Source organism: Salvelinus fontinalis, chromosome 8, assembly GCF_029448725.1.
Source record: "Salvelinus fontinalis isolate EN_2023a chromosome 8, ASM2944872v1, whole genome shotgun sequence".
Classification (NCBI taxonomy): domain Eukaryota; kingdom Metazoa; phylum Chordata; class Actinopteri; order Salmoniformes; family Salmonidae; genus Salvelinus; species Salvelinus fontinalis.
The window spans coordinates 50,349,609-50,374,300 of record NC_074672.1 but is presented as its reverse complement, the minus strand read 5'-3'; the positions used below and the strand labels follow the sequence as shown (position 1 = coordinate 50,374,300).

Below are 24,692 nucleotides of genomic sequence, written 5' to 3'. Positions count from 1 at the left end.
GCCCGGTCACCTATCTGCTTTGTCTAGCCCGGTCACCTATCTGCTTTGTCTAGCCCGGTCGCCTGTCTGCTTTGTCTAGCCCGGTCACCTGTCTGCTTTGTCTAGCCCGGTCACCTATCTGCTTTGTCTAGCCCGGTCGCCTGTCTGCTTTGTCTAGCCCGGTCACCTGTCTGCTTTGTCTAGCCAGGTCACCTTTCTGCTTTGTCTAGCCCGGTCACCTTTCTGCTTTGTCTAGCCCGGTCACCTGTCTGCTTTGTCTAGCCCGGTCACCTGTCTGCTTTGTCTAGCCCGGTCGCCTGTCTGCTTTGTCTAGCCCGGTCACCTATCTGCTTTGTCTAGCCCGGTCACCTATCTGCTTTGTCTAGCCCGGTCGCCTGTCTGCTTTGTCTAGCCCGGTCACCTGTCTGCTTTGTCTAGCCCGGTCACCTATCTGCTTTGTCTAGCCCGGTCGCCTGTCTGCTTTGTCTAGCCCGGTCACCTGTCTGCTTTGTCTAGCCCGGTCACCTGTCTGCTTTGTCTAGCCCGGTCACCTGTCTGCTTTGTCTAGCCCGGTCACCTGTCTGCTTTGTCTAGCCCGGTCACCTGTCTGCTTTGTCTAGCCCGGTCACCTGTCTGCTTTGTCTAGCCCGGTCACCTGTCTGCTTTGTCTAGCCCGGTCACCTGTCTGCTTTGTCTAGCCCGGTCACCTGTCTGCTTTGTCTAGCCCGGTCACCTGTCTGCTTTGTCTAGCCCGGTCACCTGTCTGCTTTGTCTAGCCAGGTCACCTGTCTGCTTTGTCTAGCCCGGTCACCTGTCTGCTTTGTCTAGCCAGGTCAGCTGTCTGCTTTGTCTAGCCCGGTCAGCTGTCTGCTTTGTCTAGCCAGGTCAGCTGTCTGCTTTGTCTAGCCAGGTCACCTGTCTGCTTTGTCTAGCCAGGTCAGCTGTCTGCTTTGTCTAGCCAGGTCAGCTGTCTGCTTTTTCTAGCCAGGTCACCTGTCTGCTTTGTCTAGCCCGGTCACCTGTCTGCTTTGTCTAGCCCGGTCACCTGTCTGCTTTGTCTAGTCCGGTCACCTGTCTGCTTTGTCTAGCCCGGTCACCTGTCTGCTTTGTCTAGCCCGGTCACCTGTCTGCTTTGTCTAGCCCGGTCACCTGTCTGCTTTGTCTAGCCCGGTCACCTGTCTGCTTTGTCTAGCCCGGTCACCTGTCTGCTTTGTCTAGCCCGGTCACCTGTCTGCTTTGTCTAGCCCGGTCACCTGTCTGCTTTGTCTAGCCCGGTCACCTGTCTGCTTTGTCTAGCCCGGTCACCTGTCTGCTTTGTCTAGCCCGGTCACCTGTCTGCTTTGTCTAGCCCGGGTACCTGTCTGCTTTGTCTAGCCCGGGTACCTGTCTGCTTTGTCTAGCCAGGTCACCTGTCTGCTTTGTCTAGCCAGGTCACCTGTCTGCTTTGTCTAGCCAGGTCACCTGTCTGCTTTGTCTAGCCAGGTCACCTGTCTGCTTTGTCTAGCCCGGTCACCTGTCTGCTTTGTCTAGCCCGGTCACCTGTCTGCTTTGTCTAGCCAGGTCACCTGTCTGCTTTGTCTAGCCCGGTCACCTGTCTGCTTTGTCTAGCCCGGTCACCTGTCTGCTTTGTCTAGCCCGGTCACCTGTCTGCTTTGTCTAGCCCGGTCAGCTGTCTGCTTTGTCTAGCCCGGTCACCTGTCTGCTTTGTCTAGCCCGGTCACCTGTCTGCTTTGTCTAGCCCGGTCACCTGTCTGCTTTGTCTAGCCCGGTCACCTGTCTGCTTTGTCTAGCCAGGTCACCTGTCTGCTTTGTCTAGCCCGGTCACCTGTCTGCTTTGTCTAGCCAGGTCAGCTGTCTGCTTTGTCTAGCCAGGTCACCTGTCTGCTTTGTCTAGCCCGGTCAGCTGTCTGCTTTGTCTAGCCAGGTCAGCTGTCTGCTTTGTCTAGCCAGGTCACCTGTCTGCTTTGTCTAGCCAGGTCAGCTGTCTGCTTTGCTGCACAGCTCATTTGTTTATCTTGTTGGTTCGGTTGTTATTGTAAAAGAGAATATGTTCTTCTCATTGTCTCCTCCTGCAGTTCCTCCAGTGATAGTGAAGGAGTGGTCCAGTGGGAAGTCGAAGTCGGCCCTGACCCCGGAGCTGGTTCCAGCGCTGTGCTTCAGAGAGTGGACCTGTCCTAACCTGCGGAGGCTGTGGCTTGGTAGAGCCAGTGAAGATCGCTCCCGACGGACCAGAGCTTTCCTAGCCTGTCTCCGCTCTGACTGTCCTGCCCTACTCAACCCTGCTCAGGTCCCACAACACCTTCTGCTCATGTGCTGCGTGCTCAGGTGAGACTTTCTGTACCGGTATATGATGCAGTGGCCAGGTGGTAGGATTCCACAGAGATGTGTTAGACGTGTGTGTGATGTAAACAGGTGTGTGTGTGATAATAGGTGTGTGTTAACAGGTGTGTGTGATGTTCTTCAGGTATATGATGCAGTGGCCAGGTGGTGGTATTCTACAGAGATGTGTTAGACGTGTGTGTGTGTGTGTGTGTGATAATAGGTGTGTGTGTGTGTGTGTGATAATAGGTGTGTGTTAACAGGTGTGTGTGTGTTAACAGGTATATGATGCAGTGGCCAGGTGGTAGGATTCCACAGAGATGTGTTAGACGTGTGTGTGATGTAAACAGGTGTGTGTGTGTGTGTGTGTGATAATAGGTGTGTGTTAACAGGTGTGTGTGTGTTAACAGGTATATGATGCAGTGGCCAGGTGGTAGGATTCCACAGAGATGTGTTAGACGTGTGTGTGATGTAAACAGGTGTGTGTGTGTGTGTTAACAGGTATATGATGCAGTGGCCAGGTGGTGGTATTCTACAGAGACATGAGTTAGATGCCTTCCTGGCCCAGGCAGTCTCTAACCAGCTCTACGAACCAGACCAACTACAGGAACTCAAGGTAACAGCACCCATATTACCATCAGGTATCCATGGTGACGACATCCCATATTACCATCAGGTATCCATGGTGACAACATCCCATATTACCATCAGGTATCCATGGTGACGACATCCCATATTACCATCAGGTATCCATGGTGACGACATCCCATATTACCATCAGGTATCCATGGTGACGACATCCCATATTACCATCAGGTATCCATGGTGACGACATCCCATATTACCATCAGGTATCCATGGTGACGACACCCATATTACCATCAGGTATCCATGGTGACGACATCCCATATTACCATCAGGTATCCATGGTGACGACATCGTAAAGCCTATTTCAACTTGACTGGCCCCACGCAAATCAAGGCAAATCAAATGTTATTTGTCACATGCACCAAATACAACGGTGTAGACTGTAAAATGCTTACGAGTCCTTTCCCAAAAATGCAGAGTCAATGTGCAGGGGTACCAGGTAGTGGAGGTAATATGTACATGTAGGTAAAGTGATATATAATAAACAGATTAGCAGCAACTGCACGTGGGGACAAAGATCGTACTTTTTGGAGAAATGTCCTCTGGTCTGATGAAACAAAAATATAACTGTTTGGCCATAATCACCATCGTTATGTTTGGAGGAAAAAGGGGGAGGCTTGCAAGCCGAAGAACACCATCCCAACCGTGAAGCACGGGGCTGGCAGCATCATGTTGTGGCTGTGCTTTGCTGCAGGAGGGACTGGTGCACTTCACAAAATAGATGGCATCATGAGGAAGGAAAATGATGTGGATATATTGAAGCAACATCTCAAGACATCAGTCAGGAAGTTAAAGCTTGGTCGCAAATGGGTCTTCCAAATGGACAATGACAAGCATACTTCCAAAGTTGTGGCAAAATGGCTTAAGGACAACAAAGTCAAGGTATTGGAGTGGCCATCACAAAGCCCTGACCTCAATCCTTTAGAAAATTTGTGGGCAGAACTGAAAAAGCTTGTGCGAGCAAGTAGGCCTACAAACCTGACTCAGTTACACCAGCTCTGTCAGGAGGAATGGGCCAAAATTCACCCAACTTATTGTGGGAAGCTTGTGGAAGGCTACCCGAAACGTTTGACCCAAGTTAATTAAACAATTTAAAGGCAATGCTACCAAATACTAATTGAGTGTATGTGAACAATGACCCCAACCATCACAAAGCCCTGACCTCAATCCTACAGAACATTTGTGGGCAGAACTGAAAAAGTGTGTGCGAGCAAGGAGGCCTACAAACCTGACTCAGTTACACCAGCTCTGTCACAAGGACCCACTGGGAATGTGATGAAAGAAATAAAAGCAGAAATAAATCATTCTCTCTACTATTATTGTGACATTTCACATTCTTAAAATAAAGTGGTGATCCTAACTGACCTAAGACAGGGAATTTTTTTAACTTCAGATTTTAGAATGGAAATATTTACGTTAACCAATATGGGATTTTACAGTGGATATATTCACCGATAACCGATATGGGATTTTACAGTGTATATATACACGATAACCAATATGGGATTTTACAGTGGATATATTCACTGATAAACTGATATGGGATTTTAGAATGGAAATATTCACGATAACCTACAGTGGGGAGAAGTATTTGATACACTGCCGATTTTGCAGGTTTTCCTACTTACAAAGCATGTAGAGGTCTGTAATTTTTATCATAGGTACACTTCAACTGTGAGAGACGGAATCTAAAACAAAAATCCAGAAAATCACATTGTATGATTTTTAAGTAATTAATTTGCATTTTATTGCATGACATAAGTATTTGATCACCTACCAACCAGTAAGAATTCCGTCTCTCACAGACCTGTTAGTTTTTCTTTAAGAAGCCCTCCACTCATTACCTGTATTAACTGCACCTGTTTGAACTCGTTACCTGTATAAAAGACACCTCAGCAAGCCTCAGCAGCTCAGCCTTTCACCTTTATTTAACCAGGTGGTCAGTGGAGAACAAGTTCTCATTTACAACTGTGACCTGGCCAAGATAAAGCAAAGCAGTGCGACAAAAACAACACAGAGTTTCACATAAACAAACGTACAGTCAATAACACAAGATAAAAATATATATACCGTGTGTCTAAATGAGGTGAGATAAGGGGGAGGTAAGGCGATAAATAGGCCATGGTGGCAAAATAATTACATTTTAGCATTAACTCTGGAGTGATAGATGTGCAGATAATGTGAAAGTAGAGATACTGGTGTGCAAAAGAGCAAAAATAAATAACAATATGGGGATGAGGTAGTTGGGTGGGTTATTTACAAATGGGCTATGTACAGGTGCAGTGATCAGAAAGCTGCTCTGACAGCTGATGCTTAAAGTTAGTGAGGGAGATAGAAGTCTCCAGCTTTAGTGATTTTTGCAATTCTTTCAAGTCGTTGGCAGCAGAGAACTGGAAGGAAAGGCGGCCAAAGTAGGAGTTGGCTTTGAGGGTGACCAGTGAGATACCTGCTGGAGCGCCTGCTATGCGTGGGTGTTGCTATGGTGACCAGTGAGCTGAGATAAGGCGGGGCTTTACCTAGAAAATACGTATAGATGACCTGGAGCCAGTGGGTTTGGCGACGAATATGTAGCGAGGGCCAGCCAACGAGAGCATACAGGTCGCAGTGGTGGGTAGTATATGGGGCTTTGGTGACAAAACGGATGGCACTGTGATAGACTGCATCCAATTTGCTGAGTAGAGTGTTGGAGGCTATTTTGTAAATGACATTCCCGAAGTGGAGGATCGGTAGGATGGTCAGTTTTACGAGGGTATGTTTAGCAGCATGAGTGAAGGAGGCTTTTTTTTGCGAAACAGGAAGCCGATTCTAGATTTAATTTTGGATTAGAGATGCTTAATGTGAGTCTGGAAGGAGAGTTTACAGTCTAGCCAGACACCTAGGTATTTGTAGTTGTCCACATATTCTAAGTCAGAACCGTCCAGAGTAGTGATGCTGGTCGGGCGGGCTGGTGCGGGCAGCGATCGGTTGAAGAGCACACATTTAGTTTTACTAGCATTTAAGAGCAGTTGGAGGCCACGGAAGGAGTGTTGTATGGCATTGAAGTTCGTCTGGAGGTTTGTTAACACAGTGTCCAAAGAAGGGCCAGAAGTATACAGAATGGTGTCGTCTGCGTAGAGGTGGATCAGAGAATCACCAGCAGAAAGGGCGACATCAACGATATACACAGAGAAAAGAGTCGGCCCGAGAATTGAACCCTGTGGCACCCCCATAGAGACTGCCAGAGGTTCAGACAACAGGCCCTTTGATTTGACACACTGAACTCTATCTGCAAAGTTACATCTGGATTACATCTTTGAACTAAGGGCAATCGTGATATGGCATTCCTGACAGGGAGATGTGTCCATCGTGCATGATGATGTATACAGGTAAGATAGTCTAGCGTTAGCTAGCTACATTTTCAGATATTACACATTTCAAATTTTTGCAGAAAGTGGTTTCATTTCAAGCTAAAGTGTAAAGCTAAAGTGTACTGTTAGCTAGCTAGCTAACTTTAGCTGGCTGGCTCCCTAGTTGATGTTATTATTCGTATCCCAGAACTGTGTGCTGTTCTAGTTAGAGCCTAATGTTAGCTAGCTAACATTGCACCTGGTTGGTTAGCGCCCAGCACTGTGGCATTGCTGGCACTGTGTTTGTTGTTAACTAGCTAACGTTAGCTGGCTGGCTCGTTAGCTAATGTTACATGACGTGTGTACAACACCCGTTGAATATGGCCGGTGTCAGTAAACGTCTGCAAAGATGCGTAATGTAATTGTTGCCAGCAGAGCTGGTTAGTCTGTTTTCATGTTATCCAGAGGTAAACAAATCATCGGTCAGAGCGTCAAGTGTGCGATCGGAGAGCGAAACGAGATGGGTGGGGCTAAAACTGTAGAGGGTGTGAACGATGCTGAATGGGTGGGGCTAAGGCTGTAGAGGGTGTGAACGATGCTGAATGGGTGGGGCTAAGGCTGTAGAGGGTGTGAACGATGCTGAATGGGTGGAGACAAAGAAGAGCTCTCCAGTAGGTTCCAAAACATACAAAGGCCTTTTTCTCAAAAGGAAGTGTACAAGTTGATCAACTTTTAAAACAGAATGACTTTCCCATTGTTCCTCAAATGCAGTGTATGATATACCATTTTGTAGCTCTGCGTCTCTACTTTTATCCAATGTAAAAATAAAAAAATAAACATTTCAAATGTTGCTACATAAGACAGAATCCAGGTGGTGAGTCACATGTGTGTTTAGTGAGTCCGCCAGATCAGATACAGTAGGGACGACCAAGGATTTTCTCTTTAAGTGGGTGAATTAGACCATTTTCCTGTCCTGCTTTCAAAATGTCTAATATAAATCTAATCAAATCACATTTTATTGGTCACATACATGTTCAGCAGATGCTATTGGTCACATACGTGTTCAGCAGATGTTATTGGTCACATACGTGTTCAGCAGATGTTATTGGTCACATACGTGTTTAGCAGATGTTATTGGTCACATACGTGTTCAGCAGATGTTATTGGTCACATACGTGTTCAGCAGATGTTATTGGGGGTGTAGCGAAATGCTTTTGGGTGTCAGGGAAAATGTTTGGAGTAAAAAGTACATTTATTTTCTTTAGGAATGTAGTAAAGTAAAAGTGGTCAAAAAATATAGAGTACAGCTACCACCCCAAAAACTACTTAAGTAGTACTTTAAAGTATTATTTTAAAGTACTTGCCAGTGTAGCCTAGTGATGGGTTGTTCATGAATGAAATGCTCTTTTTGAATAGATCTTTTAGGTAAATGGAACCGAATCACATCAGTGAGAAAGCCGTTAATTTGGCTCCCTAATTAGCATACTGGTAGGCTACTACTGCTTTTTGGCGATTATCTGCAGATAAATTGTGAATACATTTGAAGATGTTGAATCCCAACTGCAGGAACTATAGGTAGTGGAGAGAGAGCCTCATTGTGGGCCAAAATATGATAAAAGAAAACAGCTTTCCCTCAAGTCCCACCCACAGTGATTGATTGACAGCTCTGAAACCCTACCAACTCTGACAAACATCCTGCCCCTCCCCTGACAATCCCACCCACAGAGCATCGGTTTCCTTTCCCTACGTGTCCAAAGGAGCAGAGCCAATAAAATACCTAATTTGAGGAACAAATGTCATTGTGGCAATTCATATCTTGCAGTAAAGCTAAATATGACTTTAATCTCAAGAGAAGACAGGTTAAAGGTTCTCTTAGAAAGTAGTGATCATATAGGCCTTAACCATATGCAAAACAAGTAACACACTGAATTCATACATACAAGTGTTGGTCCCATGAGCTGAAATAAAAGATCCCAGAAATGTTGTGCACAAATTTGTTTACATTCCTGTTAGTGAGCATTTCTCCTTTGCCAAGATAATCAATCCACCTGACAGGTGTGGCATATCAAGAAGCTGATTTAACAGCATGATCATTACACAGGTGCACCTTGTGCTGGGGGACAATTAAAAGCCACTCTAAAATGTGCAGTTTTGTCACACAACACAATGCCACAGATGTCTCAAGTTTTAAGGAGCCTGCAATTGGCATGCTGACTGCAGGAATGTCTCCCACAGCTGTTGTCAGATAATTTAATGTTAATTTCTCTACCATAAGCCACCTCAATGTCGTTTTATAGAGTTTGGCCGTACGTCCATCCGGCCTCACAACCGCAGACCACGTGTAACCCCGTGTAACCACACCAGCCCAGGATCGTCTGAGATCAGCCACCCGGAAAGCTGACGAAATTGCAAAGTAGTTCTGCCTGTAATAAAAACCCTTTTTGTTGGGAAAAACTCAGTCTGATTGGCTGGACCTGGCTCCCAGTGGGTGGGCCTATGCCCTCCCAGGCCGATCCATGGCTGTGCCCCTGCCCAGTCATGTAAAATCCATAGATTAGGGCATAATGAATGTATTTTTACTGATTTTCTTATGAACTGTAAACTCAGTAAAATGATTAAAATTGTTGCATGTATTTTTGTTCAGTGACTATATTTTATTGTGTGTATCTCTGTAGGTGGAGAAGGTAGACTGTCGGGGGGTCCAGCTGGCGTCTCTCTTCATGGCGGGCGTGGACACTGCTCTGTTGGTCAATGACGTGTGTGGTCAGCCATTACCATGGGAACACTGCTGCCCCTGGGGCTTCTTCGACGGGAAACTGTTCCAGACCAAACTGGCCCGCGCCGCCCGAGACCGACTGGCCCTGTTCGACATGTGTGAAGGACAGGTAGGTGTGTGTGAGCCCTCTGGGGCGGCGGTTAGGGAGCCGGTTAGGGAGCCGGTTAGGGAGCCGGTTAGGGAGCCGGTTAGGGAGCCGGTTAGGGAGCCGGATAGGGAGCCGGATAGGGAGCCGGTTAGGGAGCCGGTTAGGGAGCCGGTTAGGGAGCCGGTTAGGGAGCCGGTTAGGGAGCCGGTTAGGGAGCCGGTTAGGGAGCCGGATAGGGAGCCGGATAGGGAGCCGGATAGGGAGCCGGATAGGGAGCCGGATAGGGAGCCGGATAGGGAGCCGGTTAGGGAGCCGGTTAGGGAGCCGGATAGAAACATGGCAACGTACAGGGCGTTCACTACCTGCTCTAGAATGCAGGGTAAAACGGGGCAATTCAACAGGGTGCTACTAACTTCATCTTAAAACATCGTTTTGTTTTGCCTTAAATAACATTAATTTGATTATGCTCTATAATATTATAACCTTCATATTCTTGTACTTAACAGTGTTGACTGAGGGGCGTTTCTATGGCAATTTTAAAGGGGAATACACCATGAAACCAGGGTTGGGGTTGGGGTCAGGAATACACCATGAAACCAGGGTTGGGGTCAGGAATACACCATGAAACCAGGGTTGGGGTTGGGGTTAGGAATACACCATGAAACCAGGGTTTGGGTTGGGGTTGGGAATACACCATGAAACCAGGGTTGGGGTCAGGAATACACCATGAAACCAGGGTTGGGGTTGGGGTCAGGAATACACCATGAAACCAGGGTTGGGGTCAGGAATACACCATGAAACCAGGGTTGGGGTTGGGGTTAGGAATACACCATGAAACCAGGGTTGGGGTTGGGGTTGGGAATACACCATGAAACCAGGGTTGGGGTCAGGAATACACCATGAAACCAGGGTTGGGGTTGGGGTCAGGAATACACCATGAAACCAGGGTTGGGGTCAGGAATACACCATGAAACCAGGGTTGGGGTTGGGGTTAGGAATACACCATGAAACCAGGGTTGGGGTTGGGGTTGGGAATACACCATGAAACCAGGGTTGGGGTCAGGAATACACCATGAAACCAGGGTTGGGGTTGGGGTCAGGAATACACCATGAAACCAGGGTTGGGGTCAGGAATACACCATGAAACCAGGGTTGGGGTTGGGGTTAGGAATACACCATGAAACCAGGGTTGGGGTTGGGGTTGGGAATACACCATGAAACCAGGGTTGGGGTCAGGAATACACCATGAAACCAGGGTTGGGGTTGGGGTCAGGAATACACCATGAAACCAGGGTTGGGGTCAGGAATACACCATGAAACCAGGGTTGGGGTTGGGGTTAGGAATACACCATGAAACCAGGGTTGGGGTTGGGGTTGGGAATACACCATGAAACCAGGGTTGGGGTCAGGAATACACCATGAAACCAGGGTTGGGGTCAGGAATACACCATGAAACCAGGGTTGGGGTTGGGGTTAGGAATACACCATGAAACCAGGGTTGGGGTCAGGAATACACCATGAAACCAGGGTTGGGGTTGGGGTTGGGAATACACCATGAAACCAGGGTTGGGGTCAGGAATACACCATGAAACCAGGGTTGGGGTCAGGAATACACCATGAAACCAGGGTTGGGGTTGGGGTTAGGAATACACCATGAAACCAGGGTTGGGGTCAGGAATACACCATGAAACCAGGGTTGGGGTTGGGGTTAGGAATACACCATGAAACCAGGGTTGGGGTTGGGATTAGGAATACACCATGAAACCAGGGTTGGGGTTGGGGTTAGGAATACACCATGAAACCAGGGTTGGGGTTGGGGTTAGGAATACACCATGAAACCAGGGTTGGGGTTAGGAATACACCATGAAACCAGGGTTGGGGTTGGGAATACACCATGAAACCAGGGTTGGGGTTGGGAATACACCATGAAACCAGGGTTGGGGTTAGGAATACACCATGAAACCAGGGTTGGGGTTAGGGTTGGGGTTGGGGTTAGGAATACACCATGAAACCAGGGTTGGGGTTAGGAATACACCATGAAACCAGGGTTGGGGTTAGGAATACACCATGAAACCAGGGTTGGGGTTAGGGTTAGGGTTGGGGTTAGGGTTAGGGTTAGGAATACACCATGAAACCAGGGTTGGGGTTAGGAATACACCATGAAACCAGGGTTGGGGTTAGGAATACACCATGAAACCAGGGTTGGGGTTGGGAATACACCATGAAACCAGGGTTGGGGTTAGGAATACACCATGAAACCAGGGTTGGGGTTGGGAATACACCATGAAACCAGGGTTGGGGTTAGGAATACACCATGAAACCAGGGTTGGGGTTGGGAATACACCATGAAACCAGGGTTGGGATTAGGAATACACCATGAAACCAGGGTTGGGGTTGGGAATACACCATGAAACCAGGGTTGGGGTTGGGGTTAGGAATACACCATGAAACCAGGGTTGGGGTTGGGAATACACCATGAAACCAGGGTTGGGGTTAGGGTTGGGGTTAGGGTTAGGTCCTAACCCTAACCCTATTTTATAGGGGAAGACTCAGGAATACACCATGAAACCAGGAACAGATCGTTTTTGCACATGGTAGATGTTGATATTCAGTCTGTTAGCTTTGTAAATGGACCCAAATGTATTTTGAATTCTGGGGATTTCATTTAACGTTCAAAGTTAGCGCCGTTCTCCCCACTGAGCAGTGACAATTCTATTTTAGTGATAATGCCCGAGAAGCTGTGGAGGATAAAACGGGTGTTGTTTTGTCTCGGGCCGGGTGCCAATATATCCTCCAAACCACGTTTTGAGGCCATTATCACTTTTATACAACGGCTACCAGCATATTAAAATGATTAACATGAATCTATTCCTACTATTTCATCGTTTCCAGAGGAGATAGTCCTGAGGTTGCTACCCAAGCCGTCTAGGCGTTCGTTCCAATGCATTGTTTCCAGGGTTCACTGGTCATTTGTTGACTGGCGACAGGCCTTTCCCCCTTGCTACCTGACCTTTTCCACCTTGCTACCTGGCCTTTCCCCCCTTGCTACCTGACCTTTCCCCCTTGCTACCTGACCTTTTCCACCTTGCTACCTGGCCTTTCCCCCTTGCTACCTGGCCTTTCCCCCCTTGCTACCTGACCTTTCCCCCTTGCTACCTGGCCTTTTCCCCCTTGCTACCTGGCCTTTCCCCCCTTGCTACCTGACCTTTCCCCCTTGCTACCTGACCTTTCCCCCCTTGCTACCTGACCTTTCCCCCCTTGCTACCTGACCTTTCCCCCCTTGCTACCTGACCTTTCCCCCTTGCTACCTGGCCTTTTCCCCCTTGCTACCTGGCCTTTCCCCCCTTGCTACCTGACCTTTCCCCCTTGCTACCTGACCTTTCCCCCCTTGCTACCTGACCTTTCCCCCCTTGCTACCTGACCTTTCCCCCTTGCTACCTGACCTTTCCCCCCTTGCTACCTGACCTTTCCCCCCTTGCTACCTGACCTTTCCCCCCTTGCTACCTGGCCTTTCCCCCTTGCTACCTGGCCTTTCCCCCCTTGCTACCTGGCCTTTCCCCCCTTGCTACCTGACCTTTCCCCCTTGCTACCTGACCTTTTCCCCCTTGCTACCTGACCTTTTCCCCCTTGCTACCTGGCCTTTCCCCCCTTGCTACCTGACCTTTCCCCCCTTGCTACCTGGCCTTTCCCCCCTTGCTACCTGGCCTTTCCCCCCTTGCTACCTGGCCTTTCCCCCCTTGCTACCTGACCTTTTCCCCCTTGCTACCTGACCTTTCCCCCTTGCTACCTGACCTTTCCCCCTTGCTACCTGACCTTTCCCCCCTTGCTACCTGGCCTTGCCCCCCTTGCTACCTGGCCTTTCCCCCCTTGCTACCTGGCCTTTCCCCCTTGCTACCTGGCCTTTCCCCCCTTGCTACCTGACCTTTTCCCCCTTGCTACCTGACCTTTTCCCCCTTGCCACCTGGCCTTTTCCCCCTTGCTACCTGACCTTTTCCCCCTTGCTACCTGACCTTTTCCCCCTTGCTACCTGGCCTTTCCCCCCTTGCTACCTGACCTTTCCCCCCTTGCTACCTGACCTTTTCCCCCTTGCTACCTGACCTTTTCCCCCTTGCTACCTGACCTTTTCCCCCTTGCTACCTGACCTTTTCCCCCTTGCTACCTGGCCTTTCCCCCCTTGCTACCTGACCTTTCCCCCCTTGCTACCTGGCCTTTTCCCCCTTGCTACCTGACCTTTTCCCCCTTGCTACCTGACCTTTCCCCCCTTGCTACCTGGCCTTTCCCCCCTTGCTACCTGACCTTTTCCCCCTTGCTACCTGACCTTTTCCCCCTTGCTACCTGACCTTTTCCCCCTTGCTACCTGACCTTTCCCCCTTGCTACCTGACCTTTTCCCCCTTGCTACCTGACCTTTTCCCCCTTGCTACCTGACCTTTTCCCCCTTGCTACCTGACCTTTCCCCCTTGCTACCTGACCTTTTCCCCCTTGCTACCTGGCCTTTCCCCCTTGCTACCTGACCTTTCCCCCTTGCTACCTGACCTTTCCCCCTTGCTACCTGACCTTTCCCCCCTTGCTACCTGACCTTTCCCCCTTGCTACCTGACCTTTTCCCCCTTGCTACCTGACCTTTCCCCCTTGCTACCTGACCTTTCCCCCCTTGCTACCTGACCTTTCCCCCTTGCTACCTGACCTTTCCCCCTTGCTACCTGACCTTTTCCCCCTTGCTACCTGACCTTTTCCCCCTTGCTACCTGGCCTTTCCCCCCTTGCTACCTGACCTTTCCCCCTTGCTACCTGACCTTTTCCCCCTTGCTACCTGACCTTTCCCCCTTGCTACCTGACCTTTTCCCCCTTGCTACCTGACCTTTTCCCCCTTGCTACCTGACCTTTTCCCCCTTGCTACCTGACCTTTTCCCCCTTGCTACCTGACCTTTTCCCCCTTGCTACCTGACCTTTCCCCCTTGCTACCTGACCTTTCCCCCTTGCTACCTGACCTTTCCCCCCTTGCTACCTGACCTTTCCCCCTTGCTACCTGACCTTTCCCCCCTTGCTACCTGACCTTTCCCCCTTGCTACCTGGCCTTTTCCCCCTTGCTACCTGGCCTTTTCCCCCTTGCTACCTGACCTTTCCCCCTTGCTACCTGGCCTTTCCCCCTTGCTACCTATGCAACGACACAGCTAACACAATCACTTCAGACTGACGCTGCAAAGACAGTAAACTAGCTGCATTTAGTTTTTCCTGTTTTTATATTGACATTTCTTTTTGCAGTGCATTTGGAAAGTATTCAGACCCCTTGACTTTTTTCACAATTTGTTACGTTACAGCCTTATTCTAAAATGGATTATATATGCAACATGATAATAATGTCCTGCAACATGATAATAATGTCCTGCAACATGATAATAATGTCCTGCAACATGATAATAATGTCCTGCAATATGATAATATGATAATAATGTCCTGCAACATGATAATAATGTCCTGCAACATGATAATAATGTCCTGCAATATGATAATATGATAATAATGTCCTGCAATATGATAATAATGTCCTGCAATATGAGGATAATGTCCTGCAATATGATAATAATGTCCTGCAACATGATAATAATGTCCTGCAACATGATAATAATGTCCTGCAATATGATAATAATGTCCTGCAACATGATAATAATGTCCTGCAATATGATAATATGATAATAATGTCCTGCAATATGATGATAATGTCCTGCAATATGATAATAATGTCCTGCAACATGATAATAATGTCCTGCAATATGATAATAATGTCCTGCAATATGATAATAATGTCCTGCAACATGATAATAATGTCCTGCAATATGATAATAATGTCCTGCAACATGATAATAATGTCCTGCAACATGATAATAATGTCCTGCAATATGATAATAATGTCCTGCAACATGATAATAATGTCCTGCAATATGATAATATGATAATAATGTCCTGCAATATGATGATAATGTCCTGCAATATGATAATAATGTCCTGCAACATGATAATAATGTCCTGCAATATGATAATAATGTCCTGCAATATGATAATAATGTCCTGCAACATGATAATAATGTCCTGCAACATGATAATAATGTCCTGCAATATGATAATAATGTCCTGCAATATGATAATAATGTCCTGCAACATGATAATAATGTCCTGCAATATGATAATAATGTCCTGCAATATGATAATAATGTCCTGCAACATGATAATAATGTCCTGTAATATGATAATAATGTCCTGCAATATGATAATAATGTCCTGTAACATGATAATAATGTCCTGCAATATGATGATAATGTCCTGTAATGTGATAATAATGTCCTGCAACATGATAATAATGTCCTGCAACATGATAATAATGTCCTGCAACATGATAATAATGTCCTGCAATATGATAATAATGTCCTGCAACATGATAATAATGTCCTGCAATATGATAATAATGTCCTGCAATATGATAATAATGTCCTGTAACATGATAATAATGTCCTGCAACATGATAATAATGTCCTGCAACATGATAATAATGTCCTGCAATATGATAATAATGTCCTGCAACATGATAATAATGTCCTGTAATATGATAATAATGTCCTGCAATATGATAATAATGTCCTGCAATATGATAATAATGTCCAATATTCAGCAATAATAATAATGATAACAATGATAATGCTAAAAACAATGATGATAATGATGATACTATTAGTGTTCCTTTTACCCCATTGAGGAGATGTTTTTATCATAGATGCTGAGGGCAGCATCACAGCCAGAGGCTGCGTGATTGTTCGTGGATACCTGAATATTGAGCCAGTCAAATTGGGGTTAGCGTAGATCTGTTATCTCTGTCATCATTAAACACTGGAATGGTAGAATGTGCAGAAGATGAATGTGCAAGTAGAGATACTGGGGTGCAAAGGAGCAAGATAAATAAATAAGTACAGTATGGGGATGAAGTAGATAGATGGGCTATTTACAGATGGGCTATGTACAGGTGCAGTGATCTGTGAGCTGCTCTGACAGCTGGTGCTTAAAGCTAGTGAGGAAGGTAAGAGTCTCCAGCTTCTGGAGAAAACCAAGGGCTATATCTGTTCCTGGTTCTACATTTTTTGAATAGGGAATGCTTATTTAAGATGGTGAGGAAGGCACTTTTAAAGAATAACCAGGCATCCTCTACTGATGGAATGAGGTCAATATCCTTCCAGGATACCCTGGCCAGGTCGATTAGAAAGGCCTGCTCGCTGAAGTGTTTTAGGGAGCGTTTGACAGTGATGAGGGGTGGTCGTTTGACCGCAGACCCATTTACGGACGCAATGTGGATATCTCTCTCTACTCTCCATCCTGGGGGTCTCACCGTGTATATCTCTCTCTACTCTCCATCCTGGGGGTCTCACCGTGTATATCTCTCTCTACTCTCCATCCTGGGGGTCTCACCGTGTATATCTCTCTCTACTCTCCATCCTGGGGGTCTCACCGTGTATATCTCTCTCTACTCTCCATCCTGGGGGTCTCACCGTGTATATCTCTCTCTCTATTCTCCATCCTGGGGGTCTCACCGTGTATATCTCTCTCTATTCTCCATCCTGGGGGTCTCACCGTGTATATCTCTCTCTCTACTCTCCATCCTGGGGGTCTCACCGTGTATATCTCTCTCTCTATTCTCCATCCTGGGGGTCTCACCGTGTATATCTCTCTCTCTATTCTCCATCCTGGGGGTCTCACCGTGTATATCTCTCTCTCTATTCTCCATCCTGGGGGTCTCACCGTGTATATCTCTCTCTCTACTCTCCATCCTGGGGGTCTCACCGTGTATATCTCTCTCTCTATTCTCCATCCTGGGGGTCTCACCGTGTATATCTCTCTCTCTACTCTCCATCCTGGGGGTCTCACCGTGTATATCTCTCTCTATTCTCCATCCTGGGGGTCTCACCGTGTATATCTCTCTCTCTACTCTCCATCCTGGGGGTCTCACCGTGTATATCTCTCTCTATTCTCCATCCTGGGGGTCTCACCGTGTATATCTCTCTCTACTCTCCATCCTGGGGGTCTCACCGTGTATATCTCTCTCTCTACTCTCCATCCTGGGGGTCTCACCGTGTATATCTCTCTCTCTACTCTCCATCCTGGGGGTCTCACCGTGTATATCTCTCTCTATTCTCCATCCTGGGGGTCTCACCGTGTATATCTCTCTCTACTCTCCATCCTGGGGGTCTCACCGTGTATATCTCTCTCTACTCTCCATCCTGGGGGTCTCACCGTGTATATCTCTCTCTCTATTCTCCATCCTGGGGGTCTCACCGTGTATATCTCTCTCTACTCTCCATCCTGGGGGTCTCACCGTGTATATCTCTCTCTCTATTCTCCATCCTGGGGGTCTCACCGTGTATATCTCTCTCTATTCTCCATCCTGGGGGTCTCACCGTGTATATCTCTCTCTCTATTCTCCATCCTGGGGGTCTCACCGTGTATATCTCTCTCTATTCTCCATCCTGGGGGTCTCACCGTGTATATCTCTCTCTCTACTCTCCATCCTGGGGGTCTCACCGTGTATATCTCTCTCTCTATTCTCCATCCTGGGGGTCTCACCGTGTATATCTCTCTCTCTACTCTCCATCCTGGGGGTCTCACCGTGTATATCTCTCTCTATTCTCCATCCTGGGGGTCTCACCGTGTATATCTCTCTCTCTACTCTCCATCCTGGGGGTCTCACCGTGTATATCTCTCTCTCTATTCTCCATCCTGGGGGTCTCACCGTGTATATCTCTCTCTCTACTCTCCATCCTGGGGGTCTCACCGTGTATATCTGTCTTTTCTCCTTGTCCTCTCCAACAGGAGGATCTGGTGTCTCGTGTGGAGAAGATGCGTCAGGCCATTCTAGATGGCATCACCTTTACTCGTCCTCCTCCCCCTCTCCCGCCTCTTTCCTTCCTCCCCCCTCCCCCCTTCTACCCCCCACCCCCCCACTACCCCCCCCGGCCCATGGGTAACATGCCCCTCCACCACCCTCATCATCCTCACCACCACCCAGCCCAGCATAGACCCAGAGGCTTCCCAGGTAAGCAACACACACACGCATACACACACACACACGCACGCATACACACACACTTACGCATACACACACACACACAAGCATACACACACACTTACGCAGTTCACATATGTATAGACAAGCCTTGGTGTTTGTTTGTCAGATTAGAAACAGCCTGAGGATCATTGTACTGATAGGTGTTCCAACTTCAACAGTTATGAAACACATTCTCATCCTGTCTGTCTCCCCAGGTCTGCAGTCGATCCCCCCCCAGGGAGGGAAGTTGGAGATAGCCGGCATGGTGGTGGGCCAGTGGGCCGGGAACAAACCACTGCGTGGCAGAGGGGGGTTCAACATGCAGGTGGTGTCGGTCGGAGAAGGGAGCGGGTGAGACTCTGGCTGCTCTTTAAATTAAACTGTCTATATAATATAACCTTTTACTGATCTCTCCACCTCTCTCTGTCTCTCCTCCTCTCTCTGTCTCTCCCCGTCCCTCTCTCTCTGTCTCTCCTGCTCTTTAAATTAAACTGTCTATATAATATAACCTTTTACTGATCTCTCCACCTCTCTCTGTCTCTCCTCCTCTCTCTGTCTCTCCCCGTCCCTCTCTCTCTGTCTCTCCTGCTCTTTAAATTAAACTGTCTATATAATATAACCTTTTACTGATCTCTCCTCCTCTCTCTGTCTCTCCTCCTCTCTCTGTCTCTCCCTGTCTCTCTCTCTGTCTCTCCCCGTCTGTCTCTGTCTCTCCTGCTCTTTAAATTAAACTGTCTATATAATATAACCTTTTACTGATCTCTCCTCCTCTCTCTGTCTCTCCGTCTCTCCCCGTCCCTCTCTCTCTGTCTCTCCTGCTCTTTAAATTAAACTGTCTATATAATATAACCTTTTACTGATCTCTCCACCTCTCTCTGTCTCTCCTGCTCTTTAAATTAAACTGTCTATATAATATAACCTTTTACTGATCTCTCCACCTCTCTCTGTCTCTCCACCTCTCTCTGTCTCTCTCTGTCTCTCTCTCTGTCTCTCTGTCTCTCCTCGTCTGTCTCTCTGTCTCTCCTGCTCTTTAAATTAAACTGTCTATATAATATAACCTTTTACTGATCTCTCCACCTCTCTCTGTCTCTCCTCCTCTCTCTCTCTCTCCCCGTCCCTCTCTCTCTGTCTCTCCTGCTCTTTAAATTAAACTGTCTATATAATATAACCTTTTAATGATCTCTCCACCTCTCTCTGTCTCTCCCGTCCCTCTCTCTCTCGCTCCCCGTCTCTCTCTGTCTCTCTCTGTCTCTCCCCGTCTGTCTCTCTGTCTCTCCCCGTCTGTCTCTCTCTCTCTCTCTCCTCGTCTGTCTCTCTGTCTCTCCTCGTCTGTCTCTCTGTCTCTCTCTCTGTCTCTCTGTCTCTCTCTCTGTCTCTCCCCGTCTGTCTCTCTGTCTCTCTCTCTGTCTCTCTGTCTCTCTCTCTGTCTCTCCCCGTCTGTCTCTCTCTCTGTCTCTCTCCGTCTCTCTCTCTGTCTCTCCCCGTCTGTCTCTCTCTCTCGCTCCCCGTCTGTCTCTCTCTCTCGCTCCCCGTCTGTCTCTCTCTCTGTCTCTCCCCGTCTGTCTCTCTCTCTCGCTCCCCGTCTGTCTCTCTCTCGCTCCCCGTCTGTCTCTCTCTCGCTCCCCGTCTGTCTCTCTCTCTCACTCCCCGTCTGTCTCTCTCTCTCGCTTCCCGTCTCTCTCTCTCTCACTCCCCGTCTGTCTCTCTCTCGCTCCCCGTCTCTCTCTGTCTCTCCCCGTCTGTCTCTCTCTCTCTCTCCCCGTCTGTCTCTCTGTCTCTCTCTCTGTCTCTCCCCGTCTCTCTCTCTCTCGCTCCCCGTCTGTCTCTCTCTCGCTCCCCGTCTGTCTCTCTCTTACTCCCCGTCTGTCTCTCTCTCGCGCTTCCCGTCTCTCTCTCTCTCACTCCCCGTCTGTCTCTCTCTCGCTCCCCGTCTCTCTCTGTCTCTCCCCGTCTGTCTCTCTCTCTCTCTCCCCGTCTGTCTTTCTCTCTCTCCCCGTCTGTCTCTCTCCGTCTCTCTCTCTCTGTCTCTCCCCGTCTGTCTCTCTCTCTGTCTCTCTGTCTCTCTCTCTGTCTCTCCCCGTCTGTCTTTCTCTCTCGCTCCCCGTCTGTCTCTCTCTCTCTCCCCGTCTGTCTCTCTCCGTCTCTCTCTCTCTGTCTCTCCCCGTCTGTCTCTCTCTTACTCCCCGTCTGTCTCTCTCTCGCGCTCCCCGTCTGTCTCTCTCTCTCGCTCCCCGTCTGTCTCTCTCTCGCGCTCCCCGTCTGTCTCTCTCTCTCTGTCTCTCTCTCTCTGTCTCTCCCCGTCTGTCTCTCTCTCTCGCTCCCCGTCTGTCTCTCTCTCGCTCCCCGTCTGTCTCTCTCTTACTCCCCGTCTGTCTCTCTCTCGCGCTCCCCGTCTGTCTCTCTCTCTCGCTCCCCGTCTGTCTCTCTCTCGCGCTCCCCGTCTGTCTCTCTCTCTCGCTTCCCGTCTCTCTCTCTCTCGCTCCCCGTCTGTCTCTCTCTTACTCCCCGTCTGTCTCTCTCTCTCGCTCCCCGTCTGTCTCTCTCTCTCGCTCCCCGTCTGTCTCTCTCTCGCGCTCCCCGTCTCTCTCTCTCTCGCTCCCCGTCTCTCTCTCTCTCGCCCCCGTCTCTCTCGCTCCCCGTCTCTCTCTCGCTCCCCGTCTCTCTCTCTCTCGCCCCCGTCTCTCTCGATCCCTGTCTCTCTCTCCCTCGCTCCCCGTCTCGCTCTCCCTCGCTCCCCGTCTCGCTCTCCCTCGCTCCCCGTCTCGCTCTCTCTCGCTCCCCGTCTCTCTCTCTCTCGCCCCCGTCTCTCTCGCTCCCCGTCTCTCTCGCTCCCCGTCTCTCTCGCTCCCCGTCTCTCTCGCTCCCCGTCTCTCTCTCTCTCTCCCCGTCTCTCTCTCTCTTGCTCCCCGTGTCTCTCGCTCTCTGTCCCTCTTTCCAGAAGGGGTAAGGACATCCCAGTGAAAGCAGGACGAGGAGTTAAAAAGGTGACTGCCAGGTCTTTAAGGTTGGCCCATTTTATGATTGCATCGTCTATCGACGATGTTTGACTGCCATCGTTGATTGTGACGATATCATGATGTCACAAAATATGTTTTGGCATATTTGAGTCTGGCAGCACACCACAGCGCTGTGCAGTGAGCACACAGCAGGACAACATACCAAATGGCCTTTGCCTCAATGGTCTATACATATGTGGTAGGTAGACTATTAACTTAATGCAAGATGTAGCTTGTAGAAGAGAGCAGAGCAAAATGGCCGCTAGGTCCGTGGTTTTTGTCTCCTCTCCAATGTGGGATAATAATGGACCTTTTGCAGCACATACTGTCTTATAAGTCTTATTGTTTCAAAATCTTCATTTCCCTTTTTCCATTTGAAAGGGATTTGTTAGACCAGGCCTACTCTTTGATGATCAACCATGGACTGAGTCTATAGGCCTGAGTTCCATCTCAGTTTGTAGCCTAAATAAAAACATGGGCGCTGGAAAGGGGAGCCTCTCACCAACACTATGGTGGGCTCTGTTTTGCTCTACCACCCCCACAAGTGTCGGGAATCGTCTGAAGGTAATTGGTACCGGTTTTAAAAATGAATGGAAGTATGAAGGTACTTTTGTGCCTACTCAAAAAAAAAAGGGTTTAATATGTGTAACAAAAATATATATCTATATACATACACACACACTAACATACAAAAAATTCAGAGTCACTTAGAAATGTCCTTGTTTTTGAAAGAAAAGACAAAAAATGTCAATTTAAAATAACATCAAATTGATCAGAATACATTGTAGACATTGTTAATGTTGTAAATGACTATTGTAGCTGGAAACGGCAGATTTTTTATGGAATATCTACATAGGCGTACAGAGGCCCATTATCAGCAACCATCACTCCTGTGTTCCAATGGCACGTTGTGTTAGCTAATCCAAGTTTATCATTTTAAAAGGCTAATTGATCATTAGAAAACCATTTTGCAATTATGTTAGCACAGCTGAATACTGCTGTGCTGATTAAAGAAGCAATAAAACTGGCCTTCTTTAGACTAGTTGAGTATCTGGAGCATCAGCATTTGTGGTTTCGATTACAGGCTCAAAATGGCCAGAAACAAAGCACTTTCTATGTGACCCCAAACTTTTGAATGGTAGTGTATATTTAATATTTGAGATTCTTTAAAGTAGCCACCCTTTGCCTTGAAGACAGCTTTGCATACTTTGGCGTTCTCTCAACCAGCTTCACCTGGAATTATTTTCCAACAGTCTTGAAGGAGTTCCCACATATGCTGAGCAATTGTTGGCTGCTTTTCCTTCACTCTGCGGTCCAACTCATCCCACGCCATCTCAATTGGGTTGAGGTCGGGTGATTGGCTCCGACGCTCGTCGGATGTGGCAGGGCTTGCAAACTATTACAGACTACAAAGGGAAGCACAGCCGAGAGCTGCCCAGTGACACGAGCCTACCAGACGAGCTAAATTACTTCTATGCTCGCTTCGAGGCAAGTAACACTGAAACATGCATGAGAGCATCAGCTGTTCCGGATGACTGTGTGATCACGCTCTCCGCAGCCGATGTAAGACCTTTAAAAATGTCAACATTCACAAGGCCGCAGGGCCAGAAGGATTACCAGGACGTGTACTCCGAGCATGCGCTGACCAACTGGCAAGTGTCTTCACTGACATTTTCAACCTCTCCCTGTCTGAGTCTGTAATACCAACAAAGTCCCTGTGCCCAAGAACACTAAGGTAACCTGCCTAAATGACTACCGACCTGTAGCACTCACATCTGTAGCCATGAAGTGCTTTGAAAGGCTGGTCATGGCTCACATCAACACTATTATCCCAGAAACCCTAGACCCACTCCAAACTGCATACCGCCCCAACAGATCCACAGATGATGCAATCTCTATTGCACTCCACACTGCCCTTTCCCACCAGGACAAAAGGAACACCTATGGGAGAATGCTATTCATTGACTACAGCTCAGTGTTCAACACCATAGTGCCCTCAAAGCTCATCACTAAGCTAAGGATCCTGGGACTAAACTCCTCCCTCTGCAACTGGATCCTGGACTTCCTGACGGACCGACCCCAGGGGGTAAGGGTAGGCAACAACACATCCGCCACGCTGATCCTCCACGGGGGCCCCTTCAGGGGTGCGTGCTCAGTCCCCTCCTGTACTCTCTGTTCACTCATGACTGCACGGCCAGGCACGGACTCCAACACCATCGTAAAGTTTGCCGATGACACAACAGTGGTCGGCCTGGTCACCGACAACGACGAGACAGCCTATAGGGAGAAGGTCAGAGACCTGGCCGTGTGGTGCCAGGACAACAACCTCTCCCTCAATGTGATCAAGACAAAGGAGATGATTGTGGACTACAGAAAAAGGAGGACCGAGTACGCCCCCATTCTCATCGATGGGGCTGCAGTGGAGCGGGTCAAGAGTTTGTCAAGTTAGGGTTAGGTGTCCACATCACAAACAAACTATCATGGTCCAAACACACCAAGACAGTCGTGAAGAGGGCACGACAAAACCTTTTCCCCCTCAGGAGACTGAAAAGATTTGCCATGGGTCCCCAGATCCTCAAAAGGTTCTACAGCTGCACCATCAAGATCATCCTGACCGGTTGCATCACCGCCTGGTAGGCTAACTGCTCGGCATCTGACCGTAAGGCACTACAGAGGGTAGTGCGAGCAGCCCAGTACATCACTGGGGCCAAGCTTCCTGCCATTCAGGACCTATATAATAGGCAGTGTCAGAGAAAGGCCCATAAAATTGTCAGAGACTCCAGTCACACTAGTCATAGACTGTTTTCTCTGCTACCGCACGGCAAGCGGTACCGGAGCGCCAAGTCTAGGACCAAAAGGCTCCTTAACAGCTTCTACCCCCCAGCCATGAGACTGCTGAACAATGAATCAAATGGCCACCGGACTATTTACATTGACGCCCCCCTCCATTGGTTTTGTACACTGCTGCTACTCTCTGTTTATTATCTATGCATAGTCACTTCACCCCCACCTACATGTACATATTACCTCTAACCTGTACCCTGCACACTGACTCGGTACCCCCTGTATATAGCCTCCACACTGACTCGGTACCCCCTGTATAAAGCCTCTTTATTGTTATTTTGTTGCATTTTATTGTTTTTTACTTTAGTTTAGTTTATTTGGTAAATATTTTCTTAACTCTTGAACTGCACTGTTGGTTAAGGGCTTGTAAGTAAGAATTTCACAGTAAAGTCTACACAAATCAAATCAATTTTATTTTATATAGCCCTTTGTACATCAGCTAATATCTCGAAGTGCTGTACAGAAACCCAGCCTAAAACCCCAAACAGCAAGCAATGCAGGTGTAGAAGCACGGTGGCTAGGAAAAACTCCCTAGAAAGGCCAAAACCTAGGAAGAAACCTAGAGAGGAACCAGGCTATGAGGGGTGGCCAGTCCTCTTCTGGCTGTACCGGGTGGAGATTATAACAGAACA

General features: G+C 48.2%; 1 protein-coding gene across 1 annotated transcript in view; it reads left to right on the top strand.

The window, feature by feature from the left end:
- LOC129861382 (constitutive coactivator of PPAR-gamma-like protein 2) overlaps positions 1 to 24,692 on the top strand; it is a 101,094-nt gene that overhangs the window by 64,184 nt on the left and 12,218 nt on the right. Inside the window, exons 10-15 of the mRNA XM_055932774.1 lie at positions 2,055 to 2,304; positions 2,800 to 2,914; positions 8,948 to 9,157; positions 17,986 to 18,208; positions 18,436 to 18,571; positions 21,159 to 21,204. Coding sequence (XP_055788749.1) covers positions 2,055 to 2,304; positions 2,800 to 2,914; positions 8,948 to 9,157; positions 17,986 to 18,208; positions 18,436 to 18,571; positions 21,159 to 21,204 — 980 coding nt within the window. The remainder of the gene's footprint in view (positions 1 to 2,054; positions 2,305 to 2,799; positions 2,915 to 8,947; positions 9,158 to 17,985; positions 18,209 to 18,435; positions 18,572 to 21,158; positions 21,205 to 24,692) is intronic.